Source organism: Orbicella franksi, chromosome 3 (assembly GCF_964199315.1).
Source record: "Orbicella franksi chromosome 3, jaOrbFran1.1, whole genome shotgun sequence".
Taxonomy (NCBI): domain Eukaryota; kingdom Metazoa; phylum Cnidaria; class Anthozoa; order Scleractinia; family Merulinidae; genus Orbicella; species Orbicella franksi.
Genome location: NC_138147.1, coordinates 22,134,026 through 22,157,102, shown reverse-complemented (window position 1 = coordinate 22,157,102; position 23,077 = coordinate 22,134,026). Strand labels below are relative to the sequence as shown.

The following is a 23,077-nucleotide window of genomic DNA, read 5'->3' as shown; positions in this document are numbered from 1 at the left end:
TCTTCTGCCAGCAATGCAAAACTGCCTTCACAGTTGTCTGAAGATGAAACTTTATCGAGTTACTGGTGTGCAGTCGGTTGTCATAAATGAATTTTCGTGCGCTTGTTTTCTCTTGTCATGTAGGACAACAGGAACTTTTTTTTGTGATGTAGCTCAATAAAAGGACTTCTGTTGTTCCAATGTCTCAATGTTACGTTATAAAACAAATGGTAAACGCCATAGCGTGCACTATTGAGTTATGGATGCACTTGGGAGGTTTGTAGACTATGAGTAGTCCCTCTTTCGCTTAGTCCGTCGTGTGTGACGCGAAAGAAAACCGCGAGAAAAAAATGGCCGCGCGAAATCCTGGAGGCGAGGAGCACGCGAAAGGAGGGACTACCGCCTAAGCCCAAGAGTTTGAATTATGCGTTGCTCTCACAACGCAAAAATATGATTGGCCTATGTTACGAGCGTTGACAACGTGTTGTCAACATTCGAGATACCTGTGATGTCTTGCAGGAATGTTTTGGAACCGAAGCAAATCGAAGCGGTACCAGAGCAAATCGAAGCGTTGGAATCGCGCTTCACAAGCCGTGATGTTGTTGCGAATCTGCCAACAGGCGCTTTGGAAAGATTTAAATTTATCCAGTGTTTTGTTTGGCAAAGCTTTCTGCCTCCACCCCGACTGCGAGCGTGTTAGTGATTTCGCCGCTCAACAGCATAGTCTAAGTCGGCGGATATAAATTCACTGAGCTTGGCCTTTCTGCCATCCATTTGAAAGATTGAACCGGACTCTCACTTGACACCGGACATTCACCTGAAATTTTCCGCTGCTATCGGCAAACACTTCACCGCAGTTGGATGATCTCCTATATATAATGTATAATGTATGATGTAAATTCTCGGTTGAAAGTCTATTGAAATTTTCGCAATAACTTTTAGACGCAGCAAAAATCGTTACAAGAGGCCTCATTCGCCGTCTTCTTTTTAAAACTTCTTCGACAGTTTCGCTGAACGAACACTGAACGAAGATATACTTCTCACAGCATATGTTTTTGTCTGGCTACTTGAAGAGTAGAGTAGAGCAATTTTATTCAGATCTCCCGGGGCTATTGATAACAGGTGATAATAAGAGGACGTCAAGATGAGAAATCCTACACCGAAAAATCACTCGGCCGTGAAAGGGCAAACTCTTGGGCTTAGGCGGTAGTCCCTCCTTTCGCGCCCTCCTAGGCCCCAGGATTTCGCGCGGCCATTTTTTTCTCGCGAATTTCTTTCGCGTCACGCACGACAGACTAAGCGAAAGAGGGACTACTCATAGTCTAGGAGGTTTGCTAAGCACTCAATAAGCTAGAGTCGCACAAGGCGATAGCCGAGGGCGACTCTTACGCTTCTTTCGTGCTTAGCAACCTCCCGCGTGCATCCATAACTCAATAGTACACGCTATGGCGTTTACCATTTGTTAATGAGACGACGCACTGCGAGTGATAAAATTCTCTGGAATAAAAACAAAACTGATAATAAAGTTTTTTTGCGTAGTATTGTGTGGCAGTATAACAAAATAACTTGTCCCATATTCGGCCACAGATTTTCAGGGAAAATATTTTTCACTTTAGTAGAAATGCCCGGTCAGAGTGTCCGACCAGGCTAAGCTTTTTACTGTCAAAACCTCAAATTTACCGGACAATTGTCCGATGACCGACTGTTATTTGCAGGCTCGCTTTGGCACGCGCGGCTGTTGTCTAAGTCTGAATTGTTACAGTTATTTACAGTTATTGTCGTAGCACGCATTTTTGAATTTCAATGGCGTAGTAGAAATTTATGTATAACGGTTTTTCTTCATTCACTCTCAAGAAGAAATATAGGTGTTCTTCACAAAGGTGTATTAGACGTAGACGTAGACGTATATGTATATGTATACATAAAGTGAATGTGTGAAAGAAAATTCGCCCTGAGTGGGATTTGAACCCACGTCCCCCCGCATACTAGTCGGGTGTGATATCCACTACACCATCAGGACAACCAAATCCAACTAAGGATCAAATTCATGATACACGACCGAAGTCAACTTAGCGGATGACAATGGAGGATCCACAAGGGATACAGGCTTCTTTTAAATTAATTTATACTTGTATATGAAAGAACCCCTGATCCTTAGTTGGATTTCAAACGGAGTTATAGGCTTCCCCTACCTTGTCACCTTGAAAGAAAATTTCCCGGGAGACCACGTTCCATACCATGTAAAATCACATCTTCGATTGCCGTGTTGCCAGCATGGTTGTCCTGATGGTGTAGTGGATATCACACCCGACTAGTATGCGGGGGGACGTGGGTTCAAATCCCACTCAGGGCGAATTTTCTTTCAAACATTTATTCAGTTTAAAATATGATTATCTGGGGTGTACAGGGTCAGGGGTTCTTTCATATACATGTATATGTATACATATATATACAGTGTATATGTACACTGTATATATAAAATTGTTACTGGAACTCTCAGGCCAACAAAGGTGTCACCACGTCAGGAGGATCAGTCAAGATTCCCAGTCTAAACCTCACAGCATAAACGAACGTAGAGAGTTAAAATATTGCGAAGACGGACAACTTCTGACATTAAAAAAGATTTAAAAAATTTAATAAAATGTTTCGGTCTGAGAACTTCTTCAGTTATTACAACTTTTGAATAAAAACGGGCTTTAAATAAGATTGAGGTGCTAGTGATTACGTAATTACAAGTGACAACTAATGAATAAGGTACAAAATCACGTGAAAGAGCAGAAAGTGGTGCTAATTAATAGATATCAAAAAACAAAATCAACAAAGCGACAAATATTGAATAAATCGAAAACAAGTTACTATGAAAATAATCAGCAAAATATGAGACAAAACCTAAAAAACCAAACTGGCTAAAACGAATAGAATAACCGAAGAGGCTTGCGGCAAGCATTAGAAAAAGCTAAACCCACCCTTACATACAACTGTAAACATCAACCGTACCAAAATCCCAAAAACGAGGCCTTTGGAGCCTGAAAGAGCAAAATTAATCACCAACAAAATCCCTGGAGGGACCCTTAATAATATTAATCATAATAAGATCCCTGGCAGGGCCTTCGAGTCTAATCAACACCTAAGGGGCTGACAAAATCCAAGAAAAGGGCCTTTGAACGATTAATCAGTAACGTAAAATATAGGAGAGGAAATTAATTATAGCAAATTCTGTTTTTCGAATGAAATTCCTTTCTTCTATTTAAACCATGGGGTGCCAAAGAGAACAACTGAGCACTCCAGTAAGTCTCTTCTGTAATGATGTAGGAAGCTCTTGTTCAGTCCATTTAGGACGATGCAGGTTTTAGAAAGCTATAGATCAGCTCTCCACCGCAGTGTTGATATCTGTACGTTCGTGTTGATTTAGACTCCAATTTCATGTCAAAAGCAGTCTTAACCCTCTACCCCCTAAGGTGAACGGCAGTTTTTCCCAAATCGGCAAATAAAGACACTCTGCCTTTGTACAATATGCCATTTGAAAACCACCAATCAGCTTATTTAAGAATTGACATCAGCAGCTATGAAGGAGATAGACATTTTGAGAGAAATTGCTTTAAAATGGGGAAATGAACGACTTCAAAAATGGATCAGTCTTCTGCTATATTAGGTATACCCCTAAACTATAGCTTATTTAGCAGCTCTTAGTGCATAGCTTGATATGAAACAAGTCTTGCATTCCATTTGCATCCCGTAAATGGAACTAAAAACTTCTGGGGGTGGTCAACCATGTCTTGGATGGGAGGGGGTCAACATTTCATGACTTCAATGAGCAGGTCTTCACAAGACAATTTTCATGGCAAAAATTCGTAGAAATCTATCAAATATTTACAAAGTTATGACCTTGTGTGCCAATTTGCACTCTTAGGGGGTAAAGGGTTAAAAGTCAAATGAACCAAAATTTAGACATTTTTTTTCATTTGAGTTCAATGTGCTCATTAAGTATAAAATAAACATATTCTGAAGTTTCAAACGAATTGAACGAAGCATTGCGGAGATATTGGAATGTTAAAATCACTGTTTTTTATCCTTCATAATCGTAGAGCGGTTGGGAAAATTGTCGGATAATTGTCGGAAATAAAACTTGTAACATCATTGTTGGTGAGCTCAAGAAATGTGGGAAATTTGAAACTGTTTTGATTTCAAGTTCACAGTGAACTTCAGAGGAAAACCACTCAAAATCAAAAGTTAGCACTTTCAAGTTCCCCCAGGACCCAAACTTCAAAGAGAATGGCTTATAAAAATGAAAAGAGAATGCTTCATGCCCTCGAAGCATTTGAGCGTTTGTGTAAAACACTTTACCGAAGGCAGCTTCGAACAAATCTTGTAGTAAGGAGTTTGTTGGGACCCTCTTTCAAGCTTCATCAACTTGTAGTCAAGAAAGACACGATACCAACGATTTTTAACTTCACTATGGCACGTTGCAAGCCGGCAATTGGACAAAAAAGAAACAACGAAAACAAGCGAATAATGCCCGCCGAACAGCAGGCGAACTCCTCAGCCATATCCCAAGTAAAATAAGGTTTGCATTTAGATCCAAACCTTCCCCACGAAAGACTCACCAGGGACCTTTAGCATCGAGAGGATTTGGGACGGCGACCGGAAGTAATTTTCATTTCCGGCATACGCTGTCAGTTTTGACGCGAGGTCGTGGGAGGCCTACGTTAGACTGCTTTTTGCGTTGTACAGAAAACGTCAGTGTATTTCTGCCTTTCACTCCTCTAGTTTCGGATTTCAGCCAGAATTTTGTCCTTAACGGCTTGCAGGATGAAGTGAGATTGATATTTATTCAAAGATGAGAAGGAGAAAATGATATTCTTTTACTTTCTTGCAGGCTATACTCGTGTGTTGTCGAAAGCTGGATTTGTAAATGGCAGGAACGTAAGAGAGAAAACTGAAGTAAGATCCCAAAATTAAAAGTGCTTATAAAGCACTGAGTTTCAGAGAACATAAACTTAGCTAAACTTCAACCTTGCTACTCTTAACAATACTAATTTCCACATAGACCGCTCAAAACTTACTGGAAATATTTCTCTAGTGTTGGAGGCTCAAGTTCAAAATATTCAGATGTCTGATTGCCATATAAACAAGTTATGGCATTGCATAACACTGCACAGACAACATACATTTTGCCCACAGTGCTAAGTCCTATCTTCAGGTTCTTTTTGTAATCTAAAAACTTAAAAGAAGTTATGATGTCACCAAAGATCCAGTCTACAGAGGTGTGTACTGTGCTCATTGCTGTATTATATGCTTCCATGAGTGGTGTAAGATGGTCTTGTCGAAATGGAGCCTGGAGGTGAATGTGGAGGGGATATGCAGGATCACCGTAAACACACATAGGTGTTCCAGCTGGTGAAAAGGCAAATCTTCCTAGGTCATTCAACAATCCAGAATTGGCAAGCATCCCAGCATCATGTTTACAACCCTCTTACATGCAAAGAAAAGGGTTTAAAAAAGGTTATTTTAAAAGATAAAAGCAATAGTTGATCAAAGCAACTATTGTCTCACAAGAACCCTATACATAGGAAATAATGGTTTTCGTGCCATTTCTCTAGTCAAATTTGGACTAATCAACAGAGAGCCCCATGTGGTATTTCTCACCTGAAAGTACTGACATACTTGTGGGGCCTGAAAGGGTAAAGTTTGTGAGTTCTGGGTTCTAAAATATGGCATATATATTTTTTATTTATCATTAGTACAGGCCTTAAAACCGACCTTTAAATTGATTATCTTTTGGCAAAGTTAGTGACAATCCTTAGCTTTTTTGTGTGTAAGACTTGTACTATAAAGGATCTAGAGCGATGCAAATTAAGTACTCACCTACTGGTCCAAAGATATTGCCAATTAATCCATTGGGCAAGGTAACAGACTGAAATTTCAGTCCATGCACTCTCTTGTGTACTTTGTACACAACTCTTTGCCCAGTACCAGGTCTTGAAATTGGCCGAACAGTCCCATCTATAAAACCAAAGCAGTTGTCCAGTGGTGCACCTTTCCTTGATACTGCTTCAGCATACGTCTGAAGAGCAGTGGAGGCCAGGACGTCTCTGTTCCAATCTGTGACCAGATGTGAGTGGGTTTCATAGATGTAATCTAAGACCTAATTTGAGATCAAATTTAGGACAGATACTGGACGTGGAAATCGAGGAATTATATCTCTGTATCGACAAGGATAGCTTGTTCGCCTCAGTAGCAGGCACAGCCCTTTGAGGCCATCACATAGGCTCCTTTGTCTGCATTTGATCACAGGAGGAATTTGTGACACATCTGCAAGTCGGGGGAGATCAGCCTTCTCTATGTGAAATTCCGCCTTGCAGTCAGCTTGGCCCATATCATCTAAGTTGAACTTATCATAGGACTCGTTACTGAAATCTGGATTTTTCGGCTGAAAACAATCGTTAAGTAAAACGAATTCTTCATCAGAAATAGGGTTCTCACTGTGAGATAGCAATAGCCAATCTCTGATATTTTTAAACTTGTTCATTTTTAATTAAACGCTAAAAAAACTCTAGAAAGTCTGTGCTCAGAGATGGTCGTCTAGTGCCGCCGCAATGTGAAGGAAGCTGCTAAAGGTTTGTATTTGGCAGGAACAACGTCGTTCTCAATCCAGATCCTCTTGTACACTGCCGTTGCTGCCGCTCGAAAAATATGAGTTGCTAAAGGTCCCTACTGACGCAGAAACGCAGCAATGTTCAAGACAACAATGACGTCACAAAGCAGAGTCTCGCTTCCATTCCTCCATTAAAGTGCGCAGTCATTTTGGAAACGTTTTCGTGAAACCATTGACTGTCTTCGTACTTTTAACTTTTTTACTCCTTTTCACGGCTCAGAAAGAAAAATTTCTGCCTGAGTTTCCTTTCACATTTTTTTAAACATTTCGTCACTATAAAATGACTGAAGAAAAGATGTCTGAATTTTGGTTCGTTTGACCTTTAATTAAATTGTATAATTCATGATTCAATGAAAAGACGGTGAAATTAGTCTTCCTGGCCTCAAAAGGCATACAAGAGAGTGATTTCCTTTTATTTGAGCTACGATAAGCCTTGTGGAAAGCTAGCTCTAGGACAGAATTGTATCAAGATTATCAGTGACAAGTCAAATTATGTGGCTATGTATCTGCGAATGCAGACAGACATTGAAATTAAATGTCACGTAAGGGTTACTTTTTCGCTGAAATATAGAAGTAAATAACCGATTCAACTGCTTGCCATGCTCTTGTCACCATGATCGGCAAGAAAGAGACGTGCCTCCTACCACCTAAAAGCAGGTCAAGACCTACCTGCATTAAAACAAGGGAGAGGCAAGGCTCAACCACCTAATACTTCTGCATGTCCACAAGAAATTAGCAGATGGTATGGAGATGTTGGAAGTTGCTAATACGTCTGTGGGAGAAAACCACCAGTGCAAGCATTTGTTTGGGAAGTTTTAAAAGTGACATCCCCATGAGGTCTGTGTTTACTTGGAAGGCCACTGTGACAGTCTAAAATGGCTGCAAACTTACAAATGATGACTCTGACAGGTAAAACATTTGCTGTTTTCAACATATAGAGAACATTCCAATGGGTTGGGTTCTTTGGATGCAAACCCTCTACTTTTAATATACAAAGAGCTACTTAAACTTTTTGTGCCCCAACCTCCCATCAGTTTCTTAAGGCTTGCTAAAGCCCTGATGTTTAGTGACCTCACAAGCCATTCTGAACCAGTAGATTTTATTCATTTGAAGAATAATTACTTGATGCATTACATGTATGTTTGCACTATATGTATATGCTGGGAAACAATTACATGCCTAACATGCTGAAATAGCTACAAGATCGCTACTGGTGTCTGGACTTGACTCTGTCCACCTTGTGAACATTCCACCAAAAATGAGTATCTCCCCCCTGGCTACAACAACAGAATGTAAAGAGGTAGCAGGCAAAAAGCTTTGAGCCTCTGGAGGAGGCTTCCATGTGCATGAGAAATGCGAGTGTATTTGGCTACAGTCTAGAATAAAAATTTGCATGGGCAACAAACCGTCAAGGCCTGGCCTCTGCCTGGCCCCTTTCTGTCCTTCCAAAGAAAGGGCATGTACTTGATGGCGAGGTACACTAAACACTAGAACCGTGTCCTTGACATAGACGGCAGGGTGACACCATAATTGGGGAGCCTCCCATTGGCGGTTCTCCACCTCTAGCTCTTGCCAGATCCATTGATTTGTATCCAGAATCCAAACATCTCCAAATAACTGAGAAGAGCATAGAGAACAGTACCCTCTAATGACGTCATAACAAAATGATACTGAACAGCAGGAAGTACGCAGATAACCAGAAAAAGCTCCCCATTCCCCCATATAAGAAGGAACAAATAATTTAGCCAAAGAAAAATACAAGTAAGAAAATGGGAGAAAAGAGACTAGACATGATTGAGAATCATTATTTACTCACCAAGTCTGGTCCACCACATCCCCCAAGAATAAGAATTGTGTGCTCATCCACTACCATCTAATGGAAATCAATGTAACAACATTACCTGACGAAAAATTCTGGACTGTATCTTCAGAATGCTTTAAAACACTCTGAAGATATTTTTAAAATTTGGTATTAACATGGTTTGCACAGACCTTGAGAAGTGATTGAAAATTACCATATCCTTGGAAATCTCATTCCCAGGGTCTTTCTTCTTAACTCCCCCATGATGTGAAGAAGAAGAGAGACCCTGGGAAAGAGGTTATTTATGTGGAGAAAAATGACTATTGTCAAAGGAAAAAATAAAGAACTGGAGATCCAGAATTACAGAGGACACTTCAAGATGGGGAAGAAGAAAGTACAAAATAAAAATCAGCAACAGGCTTTCTGTCAGTAAGATCATGGTACAAAAAAATATGTTTCTTAACTCCAATTTGAATTTAGGTATTGTTGATTTAGTACTCATTTCATCAAATAATAATAATCGTCATCATCATCATCATCATCATAATGATAAATAATCATAAAGATTGCGATGATAACGGTGATAATGATAATAATGATGATGATGATGATAATGATAATATTGATAATAATGGTAACAATGGTATTAATGATAATGATAATAAAGCCTAAAAGTGGAGCTCCTAATTGCAATAATTAACCATAAAGGTAAAAAGAGGATTTGTTTTCCTTGGATCAGAAACTCAAAAAATGATCAATTGCAAGCATGTAATTGATCTGCCGTGGTTTCACTATTTTTTCCAGTTAAATTTTAACAAACTATACCCAATAAGTTAGAGTACTTAAGATTGTAGAATCAAGAGGCAATTATGCAAGGAATATGTCAGAAGAAAGGTCAACAATGCGCCAAGGGTTAATATGTGCAAAATTTAGCCTTTGCACATACTCCCTCCTTCTCTCCTAAATCAGAGTAATAACCTGGCTTGTGAGAACGATCCAATCGAGAAACCAGCAGTCAGCTGGTCAGCAGTCAAGCTCTTAAAGTGAGCCCACGACATCGTCATGTGGTATTGATCAGCAGATACCTTAATTGTAACATGGACGTCCAATATCAAAGATGCACCTATGGTAATGGTGCTACTCTCTTATTTTTCAAGGTATGGGGTTTGGCATATAGATGTACGAACAGACGGACACCCATACAGACAGTCACGTGACAACCAAAATTTTTTGAGATTGATGGGTTACCAAATTTTCTAAGGTATGGGGCTCTGTCCGTTCAGGAGCTCCGCTAATGATGATAATAATGATAATAATGACAATGATAATGATAATAATAATTTAAAAATAATAACTTAGAAAGCACTAAAATCCAAAAGTTCAATGGCGCTTTACAAAACATAAGAAGAAAGATAAACAAATATACAAATATCTCAAAGTTAAATAACAGAACAAAAAGATAATTGTACATAAGTATTCATGCATAAAAAGCTTGTTTAAAACAATGTATTTTTAAAAGAGACTAAAACGTCTCCAGCAATTTTGCTTGTCTGATCTTATCTGGTGTTCCACAGTATTGGGGCACCAACAAAGAAAGCATGTCATCCACAGCTTGCTAATCCATATTTCCATATTTCCATATGGTCACTTAATTTACTGATTAAGATTATAAACACCTAACTTGGTCATAACTTTTGACAAGTTCTTGTAAATAAGTAGGTGCCAAGCCATTTATTTGCCTTGTAAGTCCATACGTTTAGCAACCGTTATTTTGCACTGGTTTCAATTTTGCTCAGGACCTCCTACTGCCTGTCTGGCATGGGTTTTGTATAGGTCCTTGCTAGACACTGTACTATGCCACCATGACTTATTTCAAGCAGGTTTGGGAGGAGGCTTAATACATGTCGGGGGGAGGGCTGACATGAATTACTACCCTGACCTTCAATGATCCAAGTTTGCCTGTTCATACTGTAAAATATAGTGAACACTATTTACTTTAAACTTTACAGGCAAATTTTCATTGTTTCCATCTTGGATTGCTAATAATTAAGACATAGAAAACATGTACTGTGTTTCTATCGAGTTATAGAAACACAAGTGGAAGTTTGGGAGAACGAGAAATGCTGTGGGAACACAAGCTGTAGATGAGTGTTTCCACAGCTTTTTCGAGTTCTCCCAAACTTTCACGAGTGTTTCTATAAGTCAATAGAAACACGGAGAACATGTTTTCTATTTCTTTTAGGATACACCACAACAAAAAAGGGAAACAACTTGTTTACTTTGATCATCACCATGAAAATTCTCTTTGCTCGTGCCATCATTATGTCAACAGCTTGTGCTAGTTCTGTGTTTCTATCGAGATATAGAAACACGATTTTTAACCAATCAGTGTGCATATTTTCTTAGGGCTGTTTTCTAAGTCATAATAATTAACAATAATTTATTTCTTATATAGGGCTTTTTACAATAAAAACAATCAATAGCACTTTACAACTGGTATAAAAATGATAACAAATATTTACAGGGATAAGGTAAAAATATCTACAAAGATAAATAACTGCTAAATTACAATATATGCCTAATGTCAAAACAATAGTATTTAAATGTAAAATGTAGGTGATCCAAAAATCCAATATTATAATGTAAAGTTTCTACCAAGACCAGTTCTGAGTATATTTTTACTGATGTATTGAAAAGATTAATAACAGCTGCTTAATATATACCTTTACTGATTGAAATTGATACATTTACCTAACCATTGTCCACACTGGGTGAACAGGAGACAATTGCGTTCATTAGTGCATTTGAATAGACTTTTCTGCATTACGTAATCCTTTAGTGTTAGACTTGCAATCGTACATTTTAGTTCACAACTAGTATCATATTAGTTCATAACTTAGCCTTGTTTTTGTTCGTGTAAATAAGTTTAATTCTAATCCTTGGCATGTGCGGTATGGATCAGAACTTCTTGGACATTTTCAAATATTGAGGACACTTGGATTGTAAGGGCATCGTTTAAAAGTTTATAATGTGTGAAATCGAATAAATGTTTATCTGGTAAACATTTGATGGTAGCAGATTGAGGTTTCAAATCATGTCAGTGGACGGCGAGCATGACGAAGCAGTGGATGAAGAAGAAGACCACATCGAAAGTTTAAAGCAGCAAAAAGCGAAGGATAAATCGACCTTCACCAGGATCAAGAACAAGTTGTTGAGCCTTCTAGATGAAGAAGATTATCCAAGTCAGCAGAAAGTCAAGGCAGTTTGTCAAAAGCTTTGTGAAGTGCAAAAACGCACAAATTTACTAGTGGCCAGCAGTTCCTCAATGAACGCAATTGTGACCTTCCATGGGAAAACGTACTTTAATGCTTTTCCGTTTAACAGTTCTAAGCATTTGTTAGTCATTTGTTTACCGTTAAAACAGTTTAGAAAATAGTTACAACGTCCGTTAAAATTTTCACTCTGGCTGTTTATAGCATTGGAAAAGTTGTTAAAAGTGTTTTCACCGTCCGTTAAAAGTGTTAGTAAAAACCATTCAAATTTCCCTTCAATGGCGTTAAAAGATCTTGAAAGCGTTCGAAAAGTTGTTAACTCAAAACGTTGACTGTTTAAGTTAAATGCTCAACTGGTTGTGTTGAATTAAATGTAAAACAATTATGAGTAAGCTGTTTTTCATTTATGCGGCTTAGTTTATCTACGAGGCGAGAGGTGAAACACCCTGCGAGCAGAGCCTCTTTTATTGCTTTTTTGAGCGGACAGGAGGTGGAAAAAGAGGCTCTGCACAAATCTGCTTTAGTCTTTGAAGTGGTCGTAGCCCCAAATCTCGGGCTAGTCATTCTGGTTTACAGTCGTCAAACTGGTTTTTCGAGTGCGAGCATCAACTTTTATGAGAAACTGATGATCGAAACTGAGCCCACTGGATACAAGAAAGACATGGCGGCGAAAGGGCTGGCGAAAGGAGATCGTGCGAAAATGCTTGATGATGCTCTGCTTACACGCAAGCATCAGTCAGCTTCTATCAAGTCTTTCACATCTGGGACTTTCATGCTCTGTAGAGCAAAAAAAAATTTTGTAGAGTGCAAAAAGGCCTAGGTACGAGTTAAGCGCTACAGTCTAACGCAGGACTTGTAAGTAGCGGTTTTCTCAGTAAGGTCGCGTAAGAAATAACAATAGGTAAACTATTCGTTCTTTTCATTCCTTTATTTACTCTCTTCCTATTCAACAAGATTGTGTACTCCCTGTGGAGTTTCTATAAAATTAATAACATGCAATCAGAGTTTCAACGTATCCAGAACAAGCAAACAAGCAGACTGCACTTCATGAGTTGTTTTCGTTCAGATCCAGGCTATTTTTGATGAAAAATTACCAGCATACCTTGTTTCCCTTGGAATAGCCGCTCCCCGAAACTTCTGGCACGTTTGTACTCAAGCCATTCACACATGGATGGAAAATCATTCATAGGAAACACAATAGCTACTTTGTAAGTCACATTGCGTGATTCCTTTTCGATTTCGATTGATGGTGAGTGAAGCCTGGGGAGAGTGCAGTTACTATGACAATATGATGCACAGAGTAGCCTGGGCATTCCTAACTGATCAGAATGTAAACTTCAATGGACGTATCTTGTTTTTGTGAGTTTCGGCAAGACTTTGAGAAGGAAATTGAATTCCAGAAATGTTCCTTTATGTTATTGAATGTCATACTGATCGAAGAGTCAAATTTTATGGCAGTATTAAGTTTGTAACTGGAGTGAATTTGGCATGCTTACTTCGTCAATTCGGTTCTGTGAACAATGTGCTTGTAATACCATCTCTGCCCTTTGAGTTTTGCTCAGCTTTGAGCTTTGTGAATGGAAGTCATGGTAAGTACTAAAACGCTATTACAACCACGTAAAATGCCTTGGTCTCTTAATGGATACAATTTGATTATAATTAAAGTTAACTTAGTATATAAACTTTTCCAATCGTACGAGTGCTCTGGCCTTATCATTTCCAACTATTATCTCGATACAGGTACAGCGTAAGCTTGTATTTACCCAGTTAAAACGTCATCTGCTTGGTTTTCGAAAATTGAAGCGTTAGATAATTGAAAGGTCGTGCGTCCCATGGATTTTTCAGCCATTTTTGAAACTGCTCAAAACTAGCTGAATTTTGGCATGTGGGCTTTGTTTCACCTGAGAAACATTGCTCAGAAGTTTTTTTTGCTGGGTTGTTCTTCGTTCTCGAGAAATAACGTATGCAAAAAAGGCACACAGGTTGGAAAAACCGAATGGTTTATTGCATACGCAATATCTCGAGAACGAAGCAAACTTTAGCACGAAAACTACGGGACATCGCTTAACATACCTGAACAAAACTGCATGCGAAATTTGGAGCGTTTTCAACAAAGTTCACCTTTGATTAAAATACCTGACGCCCTTTTCCCACCGAATCCTTCAAGTAAACGAAGCCGGGCCTTTGTTATGATAAACAGACCCAATCCTTTGTTATAATAGCCAAGCCAAGCCTTTGTTAGAAGTGGAAGTCTCACCTCGGTTTATTATAACAAAGGATCGGCCCGCAGCGACCGCAAGGACTTTGATTTCACTTAGAAACCAGCAAAATGTCGATTTCACGCAACTTATATAAGCTCAAAATTTGCTGATTTCAGGTCAAAAGTGGTTAAAATGTTGCCTCATGTTAACGCGAGACGGCAAGGATGTTGATTTCTCTTAGAAAGCAACAAAATGTCAATTTCACGCAACGTAAAAGCTCAAAAATGTCGATTTTAGGTCAAAAAAGGTTTAAATGTTGATTTCACGTTAACCTGTGGCAGGAAGGTTGTTGATTTCACTTAGAAAACAGCAAAATGTTAATTTCACGCAACGTATAAGCTCAAAAATGTTGATTTCAGGTCTAAATAGGTAAAAATGCTGATTTCACGTTAATGCGTGACGGCAAGGATGTTGATTTCACTTAGAAAATGGCAAAATGTTAATTTCACGTAGCGTGTAAGCTCAAAAATGTTGATTTCGGGTCTAAGAAGGTAAAAATGTCGATTTCACGCAACGCGTGACAGCAAGGATGTTGATTTCACTTAGAAAACAGCAAGATGCTAATTTCACACAACGTATACACTCAAAAATGTTGATTTCAGGTCTAAATAGGTAAAATATGGTGGCCGGAAAATAGTGTTAACATCTGGAACTTACTTTGGTTATCTGGGACAATGATTATCTGCACTGAACAAAAAAACATTAAATGAGCACTTTTCCAAATACAGCAATGTCTTAAATGGCTAAAAATCACGAGATAAATACATATTCTTCGACAAATGCGATCATAGCTTTATGTCACGCACCACCTAACTTCGAAATTCAAAATGCGCTGGTACCTCTTATGCCTGATACACCGATTCAGGCTATTACCGGAAGTTGCATGAAAGCGAGGCCTAAGGGCCCTCGCAAAGGTGCCAATCTCAAAAAGTATGGCAGATGAAAGGGACAGAAATAAAACCTGTCACAAATGCTGCGCTGCAGCGCTATGTAAAAATCATTCTGATAATCGGAAACACCTCATTTTCCACACTTTTCCACGAGACCAAAGTCAGAGAAAAATATGGATGGTAAGGATGAAACGTAGTGACGAAAAATTCGCTTCTAATACATCACTCTTCTGCTGTTCCGAACATTTCACCTCGAATGATTACAAAAAATCTTTAACTGGCAGTAGACATGATCTTGTTAGGAATGCAGTTCCTTCTATTTTTCCTTGGACGGAGGATCACGACAAAGGGAGTGAGAGGTCCGAAAGAGCAAATGTTCGTGACGGTAAAAAACGTCGAATTTCAGTTGCTGGCCCATTGGAAATGAAGCATCTTCAGGATGTAGTGAATTACACTTCAGAGAACAACCGTAGAGAGAAAGAGTCAGAAGACAAACCACAAGAGAGAGACTTACTTGCCGAGATTTGTAAACTCACGGAAATGTTATCCCTTTCAAAATTCTCCCTAGAATGTTTTAGCTCCAATGATGATGATATATTTTTCTACACAGGATTTCAGTCTTACAAAGCCTTGGTAGCATTCTGGAACTTTGTCAAACCGAGTGCCAAGTTGCTACTTAGTTGGAACCAGGCACGATTCAAAGTAAATGGAGACCTTCCAGACACTGCATTTCCTTTCTTGCAAGGTCAGAAGAAAGAAAAACAACGAAAACGAGAAATACAACCAATTGATCAGTTGTGGCTGTTTCTGACAAGGGTTTGACTCGGATTATTTGAGCATGACTTGGCGCATAGATTCAATGTGTCTGTAGGCACTGTCTCTGATATTGTTATCACTTGGGCAAACTACCTTTACACTCTTTTGGGCTGTTTGCCTGTATGGCCTTCAAAAGAGAAGGTGAAGCAGCACTTGCCAGAATCATTTAAGGGAAGATATGAAAGTGTAAGAGGAATTCTTGACTGCATTGAACTGAAATGTGAATTACCTAAGGATTATCAGAAGCACTCAGAAATGTATAGACAAGTAAAAACTAACGATATAATCTCCCGACGTTTCGGCAACCTCATGACGCCATTATCAAGGGTACGACTGGTTTACTTGTCCACTACCAGAGTCACATTGACAACCGGTACAAACAGAGCTTATTAACAACTATGCTCGATCGCGTGTACCGTTTGTCCTCTTCATGGCCTTACTTTTCGGAGGAGTGTGAGCACTTGAAGTCTTTATTCTCACGTCTGGACTACCCTCATCACCTTATCAACTCCACCATTAATACCTTTGTCAACTCGAGAGTTGCTGACCAGCAGCCATTGCAGGCTTCGGGAAAATAAACCAGTATTAGTAGGCTTCGGGAAAATTGGCGGGAAGTGATGTGACCCGAGTAGTCATACCCTTCAAGGACCAAGACTTAACATTGTTAAGACGCAATTGAAAGACCTTAGCATTAAGCTCCAAACCACAATCCAGCCCGTATTTGTCAGTCGGAAAATTGGCCAAGACCTTCAAGAATGTGAGACCAAACCGCAGCTGGTTAATCAACAGTGCGTAGTGTACCTATTTAAATGTAACCTGTGTGATATAGGGAGCTATGTTGGCTACAAGGAGATCAATATCTTGCTGACAAAGGCTTTGAAATCCATGAACTGATTGCCCTCAGAGGAGGGAGTCTATATATTCCTCCAAAGAGATTTTCTGCATCTGACCAGTTTACTGAAGGCCAATGTTTTGAGACAATGAGCATAGCCAATGTAAGAATACAGGTCGAAAGAGAAATAAAGCGGATAAAGGCTTGGAATATTTTCAATCAAGTTCTGCCTCTCTCCAGCTTTGGCTCCATAAATCAGATCTGGACTGTGTGTGCATTGTTAGTCAACTTTCAAAATCCAATCATTTCCATTTAAAATAACTATCTAATACTCTTTAATACTTCTAGTTTGTGCAGAACTTTGTATTTGAAGAACACTTAAACACAACATCAAGCTAAAAGGATTCAAATCCTCAGACAATAGATTAGTAGTTTCATAGTGCTGCAAGTTTCTTTATGAACTCACTTTGAGGCTTGCTTTTCCTCATGTTAAGTTCAGATTTTTGCTGGCAATGCTAAGCTCTAGTCATTGGAGTCTCTTGTCTTTAATATATTTCTCATGAAAAGCAAGTAATTTTGGTTTTATTTCATACATCTATTGCCATCTTGATGAGAATGTGACCTTTAGAACCAAAATGGGAAATCGTAAGTTGGTAAAAATAACAAAATCAGTCAATGGAAGCTTAGTTATTCCCATCTCTATCTGGGACTGAAACCAGTTTCACTTCATAAAGAGAGTTTTTCTCTGTGAGTGGAAAACTTGTTTCTTTTTGATGATCCTTGATGGCAACCTCTGGTGAAACATCCTGCTTTGACTCAAGGTATTTTATTTCGACATTTCTTATCTCGGTATTACCATTGTGGTAATGAACTGTTGCAATTCAATCAGGGCTTGTTGCAATTCAATCAGGGCTTGCTGCAAGAACAGTATTGTCTATAGCCACAATTAATCCAACTTCTTGAACTGTGACTGCTTTTACATCTGGCAATGTTAACAGGTACTCTTTGTACAAACTTGCGACAACTGGCTCATTTTCAAGGGTGTCTACAAAACGAAGACCTAAGACCTAAGACCTAAGACCCAAAAACGAAGACTTGTTTTTTCACAGGCCTATCAAACCAGAGACAGTCAAACCAGGTCAACGCTTTTCTTCAGACAACAACTGACGCGAAATTAATGGGGTCTTCGTTTTGTAGATAAGGCCGGCTCAAACTACAAAACGAAGACCCTCGCTAAAATGCTTTGTTCATTGTCAGCTGACACAAAATCAATTAATGGGGTCTTTGTTTTGTAGATAAGAGCAGCTCGAATTACAAAACGAAGACCCTCACTTAAATGCTTCTTTGTGTCAGATGACATGGAATCAATGGCGTCTTCGTTTTGTAGATAAGGCCAGCTCGAACTGAAATGCTTTGTTCATTGTCAGCTGACGCGAAATGGGTTCTTGTATGATGTTGACAGTTTTTATCGGCTAATCCCCTGTAGACCCTACTTCTTAACAGTAATTTGAAAACAATAAAACATAGAATAAAATAATGTTAACTCGCACACCTATGATATGGACGCAAAACCATTGACATCCCCAATTTCAAAAGGAAGACCCTCTTTAAAATAAAGAAAATCAAATAGTGTTTTATTTGCAATCGGAGAGAAACATACAAACAGAGAGAATCCAGGAGACCTCTTAAAATTGTCCGTAAAACCCTGATTGTTGATGAAGAATGTTAATTTTAGCAATGGACAAAGGTTGAAAGTTGGCTAGTGAAGTTGTGTCTTAAAGGTTTTTATATTGTAAAGTGACCACGTCGAACACACTCATAATCTTTGACTACTAGTTTCTAATTCATGCTTGCAAGTCTAGTTAAGTATTAATATTGCTTTATTAAAGGCTCTCTTTGTACCAATTGTGGTTTAGATGCACATCGAATTTCAATTTAGCACATGGATGACAATTTACTTCACATTGCTTCATTCATCTCGATGTTCATTTGGAACGGTAACACGATGTGATTGTAAAACAAAGAAAATCATGTCTTTTCCTCTGCCTAGCTTCGACTCGAAGCGTAGTCACAGGCCAAAGTTATTTGATACCTCTATCCAGGATTTAACTGGAATGAGCTATCAGACAAGGACGTGATTGGAAGCGGCAGCTTCGGCTCAGTGATAACCGCGAAACATAGCTATGCATTCCTTTTTCGAAATCATGCTTTTTTCAAAAAATTACGAATTTTCCAATATTTTGAAATGCTCTCAAAATCTGACCTTGTAGAAATGAAACAAAATCGATGCACAGCGTAATGAAGATTTAAATTAAAATATTGAATCAATGAAAAATCCTGATAAAGTAATTTGCCTGGGAGCCTTTGCATTTTTTCTGTATTAGTCACTTGACCATAGGCGTGGCCTGATGACATCATCACTAGTGTTACTGATCATGGAAAAGCTAAAACACATGAAATAACTGTGAACTAAAACTGATGAGGTTATATGAGAATAAATTTTCCTCAGCAACGGCTCGAAAAGATCGGTTAATGGGCCCTTAAACGCTACAGTTTCCTAGCGTGCCAATCTTCTCAACACTCGACACCTTATTATCTTTAAAGATATTTGGCAACGCTAATTACCTCACAGAAAATTAATTTGTTTTTCACCGTATACTTGTCATCAATGAACATTCGTCTTGTCTTTACCCTGACAAAACAATTATCGATTGTTCAATCACAACCACTCTTTCGTTGACAGAAAATATAAAACAGCACATTTCCAAAACTTTATAAAAAACTGAAAACTGCAAATGAATTGTACCCTGACTTCATTATCACTACTGTAAACCACCTCTAATTAATCAACAATGCATAGTGTACAATTACCAATGTGATCTGTGCGATGCAGAGTATGTCGGGTATACCAGCCGGTATTTGCACCAACGTATTGATGAACACAGGTTCTCCGCAATTGGAAAGCATTTAAAGAACGATCACGGCCTTTATAACATCGACGACCTTGCCAAAAATTTTTCTGTCCTACAGAAATGCAACGGAAAACTGGATTGTTTGATTTAAGAAATGCTGTTTATTAGAAAGAAGAAACCTAGCCTGAACACGCAATCGGATTCCATCCATGCGAAACTATTTGCTTAAACAAATATGTTAATGAACAATCACACCTCTCACTGCATATATGACACTGTTGAACCATTATTTTCTTGTCACCTGATAATGATGTCATGACGACATCGAAACGTTGTGTAAAATTTTCATTTGGAAATTAATTTGTTGTTTCAACTGTGTACTTGTCATATCAATTAAAAGCAGACTGCTGATCCTACAAACAGTAAAGGAAAGCCGCAAAGCCTTCACCTATCGCCTGTGTGACTTACTTGTCTATCTAAACTTGTATGTATGGAGGATATGTTCTTATTATGAGTTAGCCTGTGAACGCAAATTTATCCGATACTGATTAAACCAAAATCCACCGCTAAATCTTCTTTTAAAAGCTACAATTAAAAGCACTCTGCTGAACCTACAAACAGCAAAGGAAAGCAGCAAAGGAACTCCCAGAGTGCATTTCCCTTCCATAGAGGGATAAATCGTGCACGACATAAGCGCACGGACATAAGCGGGACAAACTATGCAAAGTCACTATCCAAAGGAATGCATGCATGCCAGCATAAAGCGATGGCATAACACAATACGCCATCACTTAAAAATCTGAAATTCCGGAGGGGAGGAGGGGTTAATGATTTTGGAATTCAGAGGGCATGGGGGGTAGAGCATTTTGGAAGTTCTGAAGGCAAGGCAGGTTAAAATGTTCATGCCACCCATGGTAGGGTATGGATATTTTCTGGAATCACCCATTTGAACTTTTGCACCAGGTCAGTTGAGCTAACATCAGCGTCATCCCTCTAAGGTCAGTGGTCAGCGTGCAAGATGGCCGTGAAATTTATAGCTCCGAACTAAATAGGGAAAAAGTTAAATTTTTTTCTTCTACTTTTCATATCTAGCTTACTACATGTGTTATTGTGTGTATTAACATGTCACTAACTACGAGAGGAAGCAAGAAACTGTCAAGTGATGCACCAGAAGATTTTGAAACGTATGCACGCAAGCTACTGACACACTTGTGCGAAGGTCAGAACAAGATCATACAGGACATCTCGAGTCTGAGAACAAAAGTTCAGTCTAATGAGGCGGCATTGGTCAAGCTTTTGAAACAATTTACGACCCTCAACCAAAGTTTCGAGGAGCTCAAGGGAGAACTTCTTGATGCAAGATGCAAAGTTGATGAAATAGAAAGCTTGGTTCAAAACCATACCACGCAAATCGCTCAAACGTATGAACGTTTGCTGTCCCTCGAGCGTTATTCGCGCGAATAGAATCTTCGTTTTCACAACATTCCAGAATTTCCTGGCGAGGATTGCCTGCAGAAAATCAACGATATCCTAGCAAACCTGCTCAATCTGGAGCCGCAAATTGAAAACGCCCATCGAGCGGGAGCAAGAAGCGATGATAAGCCATGAGCGATAATTTGTAAGTTTGTTTATCATCCAGAGAGGTACAAAGTCACTCAGAAGAAGCGTGACTTTAAAGATGGTGTTTGGATCACAGAGGATCTGATTTGGGAGGACCGAGAGAAAAAGAAGAAGCTCAGAGATGTGATGAAGGAGGTGTTTGAGAGGGGAAAAGGGCCAAGATTTCATTGTGGAAAACTTTATATTGATGGAACTTTGTATAGAGAAACATAGATGTTGATTCCATTGATCAGGTTAGTTAAAATATGCATAAAACCTTCTGTTGTCCTACAACTAGTTTATTTTAACTGGCATTTGCCAATATTTAGTTGTTTAAAATAGACAAATGACTCATAACATGAATGATCCAGATTTAAATGTACAATCATTTAATGATCATGGAATATTTACAGTAGAAGAGCTTAATGAACTCTGCTCTGTCGTTAAGCCGCAACTCATGGCACTTCATCTTAATATCAGAAGCCTAAGTAAACACTTTGATGAGCTATGCAATCTTTTGGACTCCATTCCTTTCGAAATTGATATGATTGCTTGCTCAGAAACATGGATCACGCCTCAAGTCGATCTAGATAGCATAAAAATTACAGATTACCATATGATAATAGACAACCGCACGTTTTCAACAGGCGGCGGAGTTGCTCTTTACTTAAAGTCAAACTTTGACTACACAATAAGAGATGATCTTAAAATAGATGGCATTGAAAAGATTTGGGTAGACACACAAGGCTTGTTAATTAGTGTTATTTATAACCCACCTAAAAGGTCCCAACGGGAATTTCTTGATGAATTTGAACAAGTTTTGCATTCCATCTTTTTGTCAAAGCGTAAATGTTTGATCCTAGGTGATATCAATATCAATACACTTGTTAAGAGCGCAATAGCAAAGGAATACCTTAATCTAATTCATTCCGAAGGCTTTAATCCCCTGATATTTGAAGCAACATGTATAACTGAGACCTCAATAAGTTGTATAGATCATATTCATTCCAATTTTGTATCTTCAAGTACAAGTGGTAGTGTTGCAGTAGAGAAAGCTGATCATTTACCTGTTTTTACCCTTTCATACGATCCAACACTTAGTCCATTTCCTGATACTATTGAAATTAGAGACCTTAAAGGGTTTGACAAGATTGCTTTCCGTGATGAATTAAGGAATGAAAATTGGAAATCTGTTTATAATAGCAGCGATGCAAATGAAGGCTTAACAAGCAATAAACATGCACCAATTAAATTAATTAAGATCAAAAGTAAGTCTAACAAGCCCTGGGTAACTAAAGGCTTAAAAAAAATCGATCAAAGTTTGAAATCAGCTGTATAAAATATGGTTGACAACTCATAACAGCTATTATTATAATCGATACAAAATCTATCGAAACAAAATCGTTTCAATCAATAAGATGTTCCGTACTTTATACTATGATAGCATACTTAAAGACTCAACAAACACTAAGAAAATGTGGGATAACGTTAATTAATAATAAATAAAAAGCGGCCGTTATTGAAAATTTGCAAGTTAAAGGTAAAAATCTCCAACAGCCAGCTTCAATATCAACAAGTACTTTTGCAATGTTCCATCTGAACTTGCATCTGATCTGCCTAAAACAGATCGCCGTGCTTCGTCTTATGTGAATAGGAAAAAATGCACATTCCACTTCACTAAAGTAAGTGAAATTGAGGTCTTTTTACTTTTAGATAGCATTGATTGTAAAAAATCATTTGGTCTTGATAAGATTCATCCTTTCTTATTGTTCTCTGCAGTGTTGGAAATATTTAAACCACTGACATACATTATACATTTAACACTTGAACAAGGTATATTTCCAAACAGTTTAAAAATTGCCAAGGTTATCCCGATTTTCAAACAAGGCTCTCGTTCCTCATGCAATAACTACCAGCCCATATCAGTCCTTTCTACGTTAAGTAAAATTTTTGAGAAGTGCATTCTTAATCAACTAAAATTTTATTTTATGACTGAGAATATCTTAGTATCTAATCAATATGGCTTTAGATCTGGGAGCACTACAACTGATTGCTTGGTA

The 23,077-nt window shown here is 38.5% G+C and overlaps 1 protein-coding gene, 2 non-coding genes and 1 pseudogene across 3 annotated transcripts in view; 1 reads left to right on the top strand and 3 right to left on the bottom strand.

The window, feature by feature from the left end:
* Positions 1-1,926: 1,926 nt before the first annotated feature.
* On the bottom strand, positions 1,927-1,999 carry Trnat-agu (transfer RNA threonine (anticodon AGU)). Its single transcript has one exon. It is a non-coding gene; the product is annotated as a tRNA-Thr (tRNA).
* Positions 2,000-2,259: 260 nt separating this feature from the next.
* Positions 2,260-2,332, top strand: Trnat-agu (transfer RNA threonine (anticodon AGU)). Its single transcript has one exon. It is a non-coding gene; the product is annotated as a tRNA-Thr (tRNA).
* Positions 2,333-5,038: 2,706 nt separating this feature from the next.
* Positions 5,039-6,508, bottom strand: LOC145482762 (uncharacterized; annotated as a pseudogene).
* The window catches only part of LOC145482691 (F-box only protein 42-like), a 32,184-nt gene continuing 14,532 nt past the window's right edge, over positions 5,426-23,077 (bottom strand). The window contains exons 3-4 of the mRNA XM_081461331.1: positions 8,451-8,507; positions 5,426-8,251 (exon numbers count right to left, since the gene is read on the bottom strand). Of these exons, the coding sequence (XP_081317457.1) occupies positions 7,814-8,251; positions 8,451-8,507 (495 nt within the window). The 3' untranslated portion in view covers positions 5,426-7,813. The remainder of the gene's footprint in view (positions 8,252-8,450; positions 8,508-23,077) is intronic.